Consider the following 8,857-nt stretch of genomic DNA (forward strand, 5'->3'; position numbering starts at 1 on the left):
GTCCCAGATCTGTCAGCATCTACCTGTTATACTGCAGACCCAGGGGAGTCAGGAGGATTAAGACTCCCAAGGCCCATCTGGAGCTGATGAGATAATGAGACCAGTTATCCACTTAACCAGTGGTTGAAAGGATTAAGTTGAGGTTGCATTGTTTAAGGGAAGTGAATGTTCACCTAAAGGCATCACTTGTTGCCTATTGTTTTTTCATTAATTGTTTTCTTAACGGCCCAATAAGTTCTATGTCAGGGACACATTCATGTCCAAAATTCATATATTTTTATGAGTGGTTTGAGTTTCTCAACACTGGATATTGAGGCCAACTAAGGATTTGAAGAATTGGGTCATCTCCTTCCTCTGTGGGTAAGGGGGCGGGGGTACTTCTCTGCCTGACTTGAGCTCCACCCCAATATCCCAAGATGCTTTGGCCTCCTTGCGTCAGAGGCCCCTGTCCTTGTCAGGTACCTGACAGGGCTAAGCTGCATATACAAGCTTAGCCCTCTTATCTCCTCAGGTACTATACATGTTCTTTAGATCTAGAGAATATTCCACATCAGGTGGGCATTAAATATTACTAGTTGAGGGCTCTTTCTAGACCAAACTATATAGACAAAATTCTATATTTAGGGTCTCTTGTAGTGCTCACTTATCCAGAGATGTCCTCTAGTCCAGTGGTCTGATGTGTGTCCTGGGCCAGGGTCAGGACCCCCCACTGAGTGAGTCCACAGCTCCCTCCTGATCCCACCAGGTAAAGCTGCAGACCTCCTACTGGGCTCCTAACATGTCCTTTATCTCCTGTGAACCTCCGGCTGCCCTCCTGGCTGCATACTCGCTGTTCAGCTCAAACCCCTACTCGCTCTACTTCCCTACGCCCCTTCCCTTTCTCTTTAAGCATGGAGCAAGTCTCAAATATGGTTCATCTACAAATGATGCATGCACAGAACACACATTCAGACTCACAATCTCTTTATATATTTTATCTTACATAATGGAGTGACTACATTCTCCAACCAACCCACAATGACTGACAGTACTGCTGATCAAAATACACATTTTACAGAAAAGATTAAACTCGATATTACAAAGAAAAAATATATATATTGAGATCACAGAAAAAAAAAGAAGAAAAAAAAAGTACAACTGGTAAGACTTTTTCATAATCACTGAGAAGTGACCCATTTCTACGTGCTCACACTGGTTACTCTGCCAAACTCTTAATTAATTAAACTGCCAAACTGATTGTCTTTCTCTCTCTTTCTCTCTGTCTTCAGTACAGTACAGAACCAGCACCTCATGAACGCATCCAGCAGCTCATCTGGGTCTTCGATCCACGCTAGCCCCTCATAGGAGAACAGAACCAGTGTCCGGTCTCCCTCAGTCTCACCGGAAGCAGACATGTAACCCCAGAGTCACACTTGACACTGTGCAGATGAGCGTGGCTCATGACAGTAATTAAATGGTAATTGTCATATGCATTCTTAATGTGGGTTCAAAGAGTCATATATGTCTGGGCCAGGTACAGGGCAGTCCCCAGGCGCTGTCTCTCGGGGCGGGGGGAGGGGTGAGAGGGGACTGGGAGATTCAGCTCGAATCCCCCGTTCTGCAGCTGCCTGATAAAAGCTGCCATGAGAAAACACTCACGTCTGTCCCCTTCTGTCCCTTTCTTGACACACATGACTTTTTGATTGATGGGGAAAAAAAATGACGGCGTTTTGAGTAGACTAGTAAAATGTTTAACCAAAGACACGTGTCACTGTGTTGCTATAGGGTTACATGTCCTCTCAACAAAGGTTGTGTTATGTCTCTAGAATATAGGAGATAAACTATAACACATGAGGATAGATAAGACTGAATTAGGCTTGATGGTTTCAGGGTCTGACCCATCATGATCATTTCTTTGGGTAGGGGAGGGAATTATTTGTTTCTTTGTATTCCAAAACCCAAATCAATATGTACAGACATTTTGATATGAACAGACATCATCAATCTTTTTTAAAAATAGACTCTGATCAACATATTTACATAATAATATGGACATAATATGATTTTTTTCACATTTTGTTTGATCACTTTCCGTGATGAGTTGGTGAACTTCACTTTTTCAAAGTGGGCATATGTGGACATCTGTGTGTGCGTTTGCTTTGTACAGTATGTAGAGAGTTATGTGTCCATGCATTTATTGTGTGTTTGATAGTGTGTGCACAGGTGTTTCTTCAAGATCTTTCTCCATCCTCTCTCACTCTTTCTCCTGGAGCTCCCGGCAAAGGGGGAGAGACCTCTGTCCCTCGAGGTGGGACCCTCTCAGCTCGCGGCGGCCGCGGCCTCCTCCTCTCCCCCCTCCACCTGGTTGGCCTTGCCCAGAGACGTGATCTTCGCCATCACCCCGGCCAGGGTCTCCTTCACGCCCTTCTCCAGGAGATACCCCTCGCTCTCGCTCTCTGGGTTCTCTGGGTCGGCCAGGGTCTCCAGGGCGGTGGTCAGGTACTGCAGCCCCACCATCACGGCAGACTAAAGGACCACAACGAGGGGAGACATCACATCGCTGTTACCCACTCACCTGCTTGTAAACGGCCAGACAATGTCAGCCACGGCACTTCAGAGGTTGTCTATAAATTGCTGTTGGTCTATTTGCAGTGTTGATCTGAATCACGGTGGATCCTTAAGGGTTGTTTATCTGACCCAGATAGAAACCTTTTTTCCTGCTTAGACTCCACTGTCTCACTGACGGGGCGGTCCTCAAGGTTCCAGGAAGCACGAGTAGCTACCTGTTGCTCTCTGGCCAGATTAACCCCTCTAAGAAACCCTGATCCTGCCTTGCCCTGGCCAACCCAACACACCACACCATGGTTACGCAACCACACTCAATTTCACACTGGAGGCTCTTCAGGACATTGTCATGCTTGATGATCACAGATTGGACTCTAGGGGAGGATATTTGAATAACTCTTACTTAATAGGGGTAAATAATGGCGCGTCACACAAAAGACACGATTCAAATATATGAATTGGAGTTGTATGTGATATATTAGTTTGGATGTGGGTCCCCCATGAGCTTCTGTACCCCTGCTGTATCTGTGTGATACAACAGCAGAGGTGTGGATCCAGATGGGTATACGTTCACTCCAAGTCTGTTTGAGAGGGTTAAGAGGAGCCAATGCCGTGCCATGATTTAGTGCCTGTTTGCCAGGAAGCCACTGGAGATGGGGACAGCTGGCTTTGGCTGTCTCGTGTCCCCTAGATTACTGAGGAAGGTGAGATGTACCATGTGTGTGACTGCTGTGCTCGTCAGCTGTGGCCATATCGGTCCAGCCGAACGCCCCAATGCTCCCCATCACACGCACCTCTAAGACCATGATGGGATCCCTATCAACAAGCTAATGAATGACGCTTCCAGTGGGCCTTCTAAATGTAGATAAACTTGGACGAAAGAAGCAGGTTTTATTCACGGCGCGTCAAACCCCTGCACGTATGTCTCTTACCTCCAGGCCGATAAACAGCATCACCAGAGCCCCAATGCTGTTCATCATGCCTCCGTAGTAGGCAACCAGGGCCTGGCGGCAGCCGCGGGTCCAGATGTTGAGCTCCTCGATGCGGTGGTCGTAGTCGTAGTGGGCTGAGTTGTTGGTCAGGTGGTGCTGGATGCACGGCCGGGGGGAACCAGGGTTGCAGCAGCTGAAGGGGACGCTGTCCATCAGAAACTTGCCCTCCACGTTGCTGAGGACGCGGCTGTGGAGCGGGGGAAAGGAGGCGCACGTCACTATTGGGGACTGACTCATGTACGTTGTGCTGCGCGTACCCAAATGACAGCCCAGAAACAGTGACAACTTGAGGGATTGTACCACAGCGAGTTCCGTCTCTGTAGGTCACATGGCAAAGTATGTGGTGCTTAGAAATCCCAGTCTTAAATGGCAATAAGACTGAAGCCATCAGTCCAGCCTGTTAGTGACTGTTTGGCAGTATGGTTTGTGTAATGAGCTCAGGCTGTAGCTTTGTTGACAGAGGAAGAGATGACAGGATGGGAGGGGCTTCTGAATGAGATTGACAAGGCAACGTTTTACCAGGTTCATTAGAAGTATCCTCTTGATGGGATCATTAGTGAGGGACAGGCACAGCAATGTCCCTGTTGACATGTCCTAGTCAATGAAAACCCTTCTAGAAACGACGCTGTTAAATTGTAGTCATTTCTTACTCGTATCTTGTGATATAGCATGTGTGATAACAGCTATTAGCAGTTGGCAATAGCATTTAGTGTCAAAGTATATTACTGTCTTTGATGTGGCGTGTTATCATGCTTCAGGAGGACAGTAAGCTGCGAGAGACTTAGAAATTAGATCCAGGTAGATTATGGACTTATAAGATGCTAGCACATGAACCCAACTACACTTGCACTGCTCACCTCATAAGCCTCACATTAAACCCACACACATCCCATACATCTGAATGTGAATAAGAGTCCAAAACCTTGTATTGAATATGCTTGCAGCCCTCCATTTCAACTGAAAACTGTTGACTAACAGCCTAGAACTACTATCTGCTCTGGCTGAGGAGCAGTCTAGCTACAACAAAAAAACACAGTATAATTCTCTACCGTTTTCAATACTCACTCTTTGATCTCATCATTGCTGAAGTCCAGATAGCGGTTACTGATCCACTGCACCTCGAACCAGTCCCTGTAGTTGTTGTTACCACAGCAACGGAACTCGATCTGGGTCATGTCCAGAGTCCTCTTCATGAAGCAGCGTCCAGGTGTGTCGGTGTCCTTGTAGAAACGTATGCCGTTCTTCAGCCCCTCGGCCAGGGCAAAGTAGATGGAGAACTGCATCAGGAAGCACAGCAGCGCTGTGATGAAGAGGACGACGTTGAAGAAAATGCAGAAGCACAAGTAGGGTTTCACCATCGGCTTCCACTTAGGGAACTTGGTGGGATCCAGAGAGTCGTGGCATACCTTGCCTCCAAAGGCGTTAAGCCCACAGGCCGCCAGGCCAACTAGAATCAGCAGGTTGGGAACAAAATGGCTCTCATCGTTGTCCATCATTTCACTCCTCTTCCGCAGTTCAATCTTGAAGAAGAGCCCAAGGCTGAAGATCAGGATCCCAGCCATGACAGACAGCCAGTACATGAGCCACAGGCCCTGGGCTAGCTTCACCCGCTTGGGCAAGTCAAACTTCACCTTCATCAGCACCATTCTTACCTCTTAATGCTTTCTATTCCACAAACAAAACTTTTTATGGAATATATTATCAGGACTTGGTAACTTCCTGTTTAAGTTTTTAAATATTGTTTCCCTTGTTTTGTACAGTTGGCTAACTGTTCAAATTCAGTTGATCTTAGACGACGATGTTCCAGTGGAGAGTGTCAGTTGGAAAATTGTAATCCATTCCAGAAGGGAGCCACAGAATGTGATTCAGCAAAGATTTCTCTCTTCGTACCCATTTTGACAAACCTGGAATTAGGACTGTCCATAATGCTAGGTGGGCCTGCCACCATAAACGTTTAAAAAAAATCACATAAAATCCACAAAAATGGACAGGATGGTGGGCTACACAGCTATTCCAGATAGTTTTTTCCTGCAAAAGGAGGTGGTCAGGCGAGTAGCAGAGTGATCGAGCCACCAATCTACAGTACGTCATCCGAAATCCCACTAATCAGCTCTGATCTCATTTGCAGCAGATGAGCCTTGGGCTCTAATCTGTTGTCTTACCATGTAAATGGTTTGTTGCTTAAGTATCCGCTTCCTCCATTACCTGCCTGTGCTGAGCTTGCCTGGGATAGGGAGAGGCCTGAGGGATAGATAGCCTTCTGGTGGAAGGGGTTTTCACTTTTCAGGTGTGAAGCATTCAGTGAATTTAGGGGGAAGGTTTACTAGATGAAAGTGTGCTGCTTAGTTTGCCAAGCTACCTGCAATCAGTTATCCAATCAATACCTACACTACTGTCATACATTTACAAAGCACTCCATACACATTACTCCTCAAATACTTTGAGTATTTGAGATGTGAACAAAGACTCATTATCCTCTGTTGTTAGGGTATGGATTAAGGTTAAGGTCAGGTAATCTTGTTTTTAAGTTCATTGGAATAGTAGAACGAGCTCATTGTCCTGTACTGTCAGAGCGGGAAAAGGTTTGCCTTTTATATGAGTATTGTGAGTGCCAACTGTCATGTTTTTGTCATCAAGAGTGAAACTAATAATTTAATCTTGAGAAGTGTGCTATTTTGAAACATTTCTATTAATAGAAAAATCATAAATATTGTCCTAGTTATAGCCTAATCTAGGCTCCTTGTGAAATCAATTTCAGGTTTCAGGGCAGGAAGAACCATAAGATCTTCTATTGTTACAGATGTTTGTTTTGTGTCTTATTCTAACATCTTGTTTCACTGAGCAGAAGATTAAACCAATTGACAAAGGGCAGGTAATGTGACGACAGCCTATTATTCCTAATTTAATATGGTTTTAATCTGTTCTAATAGGCAAAACCCTGTTGCTAGTTTAATTATATGTGACGCAGGCTGATAAACTAAGTAACATTGGCCTAAAGTCAATGACCGTAGATTCATTCGACAAATTACAAGCAAGCCCAGTCCAGATTGGATTGCACTAATGGTGGAACTACAGTAACTGGCATCATTTGTTGAGTGGTATTACTAGATGTTTTTGTAACATGTTTTAAATGGTTGACAATAACATGATAAAAGAGTTACCAACACTTCATTTTGTGCAATTAGCAGCTTGGCCATCATTAGGGGTAAGCTCGCTAGGCTGGACTCATACGACCGTCATCCAGCAATGCTTTGTCTGTTTTCAAAACATTTTCTACTCAACACGCATTTTACTACAGCCTCTGATTTGAGCCCTCCAGTTAGTATCCCAGCTACCTGTCCTCATGCACACACTGGGTCTGACCCGCCCATGAACTCTGGGCTGTAGCTAAACTGTATACTAAGCTGTCCACTCACCTGCTCACGTGTACTTCACACTCTTACCTGGATACATTCTCACACTTTCCCCATCTGTATATAGGTTCCACCAGCAAGTGTAGCCAGTGCCAAACGCCTAACCCAGACCTTTCAACTTTGACCTCCTTGAAGGATGCTGCCCACCACCTTACCATGAGACCAAGGCCGCCACGACCCTACCAGGGAGGTTGTGGAAAGGTAGCATAACGTGGAACCCACACAATGTATACTACAGTTAATAGTGACCATAGGAGTTTAATGCTGTAGTCTATCTCATTGTGGGATATGTTATTATAACCTCTATAATGTAACATACATAAAGACATAGCTTACGTGTGATTTATGTATTTAGTGGTTGCACTTAATGAAACCCATAAGATCATTAGAAAATACTGTAAATGTCCACACTACGTCGACTACAAGTCTAGCAGAGCTATGCTGTGAGGTGAATTGAGATGGCTCAGCTGGATTAGCCAATCGCTGATACCTGTATTTAGATATGATAATATGCTTATAGATAATATGCTTAGCTGTTCATTTTCAATTCCCAAAAAGGTGCATTGTCAGAAAGTTACAAAATATGAGAATGAGAAGATTTCTCTGATTGTCTTCCACTGTACCACTGTGATTTGCCCCATCATCTATACTATTCTGTGAGACAAGAGGCCATGAGGCCAGGTCCACTGTGAGATGATTGACAGCTCTCAGAGGTGAGTGTGAAGTCTAAGTGAAATGGGCGAAAGTGATTTTGTGAATATGTGAATCAGCAAGAGGTACCCCTCCTATTATTAGAGTGCTGTGGACACACGTGACAAGATTAGCAAGAGCCTTAGGTGATTTACAGTACGATCCGTTTACAGGGGCAGGGAGTCACACACAGTGTGGCACGCAATGATTCTACCCCAGCAACACACTTGCCAATCAATGACAAGGTGGGTATTATAACCTATTACACTCTGAGCAATCAATGAGAACACCCTGGCCTCACGGCTTGAAGGAACATTTACATTTAGTCGTTTAGCAGACGCTCTTATCCAGAGCGACTTACAGTAAGTACAGGGACATTCCCCCCGAGGCAAGTAGGGTGAAGTGCCTTTCCCAAGGACACAACGTCATTTTGCACGGCTGGGAATCGAACTGGCAACCTTCAGATTACTACCCCGATTCCCTAACCGCTCAGCCACCTGACTCCCTAGGAACCTGAATAAACCCACACTGAGGTTGAACCCTTTGCCTCAGTTGTAGAATAGATCTATTCAATGTTAGATTTGATGGTGATTGAATGATTAGTTTTGTGGTGAATATTTAGGTTGGTTATCGTGTATACGCAAAACGTGTATTATCAATCCCCCAAAACATAACTGAATTGATAAATGAGTACTTGGTTCCACTTTATGAACACAATACTGACACCATACCCAGACAGGCAGAGTCTGGGTATAGTAATAATGTGTTTGTTATAAGACATATTTGTTTGAATACATTATGAATAATAAACACATGAAATACAAAATGAAATTATTTGTGTCTATGTGTGGTAATGAGGCAAACAATCAGTCCTCTCACCTCTCACCAAGTAAGGTCAGAATCAGAGCTCTACAGTCTTGCTACATCAAAGAGATCAATGTTTGCTGTTTCCAGCAGTGTCCTCTGCACCTGGTCCTGATTCAGCACCAGAATGAAGTCAGAGGGTTTCACTGGGATTTGCACGGACAGGAAACCTTTCTTGAGTTTCCTGCATAAAAGAGAGATAGGAAACAGACAAAACATTTAACCAACAGGTCTGACTGACTGCAAGGTCAAATGTTTAGTATTGAATTAGACCTGTGGGTGGCACTGTGGGACAGTAGATATTAAACAAATTGCAGTGAAGTAAATGCAAGATAAAGCACACTGAAATGCATA

At 44.6% G+C, this 8,857-nt stretch overlaps 1 protein-coding gene across 1 annotated transcript; it reads right to left on the reverse strand.

Annotated features, from left to right (window-relative positions):
- Positions 1-946: 946 nt before the first annotated feature.
- Positions 947-5,583, reverse strand: prph2b (peripherin 2b (retinal degeneration, slow)). Its single transcript, XM_062463839.1, has 3 exons — positions 4,602-5,583; positions 3,477-3,723; positions 947-2,505 (listed from the first exon to the last, which is right to left on the reverse strand). The coding sequence occupies exons 1-3, from the start codon at positions 5,180-5,182 to the stop codon at positions 2,299-2,301; spliced, it is 1,035 nt and encodes a 344-aa protein (XP_062319823.1). The 5' UTR covers positions 5,183-5,583; the 3' UTR covers positions 947-2,298.
- Positions 5,584-8,857: the final 3,274 nt, after the last annotated feature.

This window comes from Osmerus eperlanus, chromosome 6, assembly GCF_963692335.1.
Source record: "Osmerus eperlanus chromosome 6, fOsmEpe2.1, whole genome shotgun sequence".
NCBI lineage: Eukaryota > Metazoa > Chordata > Actinopteri > Osmeriformes > Osmeridae > Osmerus > Osmerus eperlanus.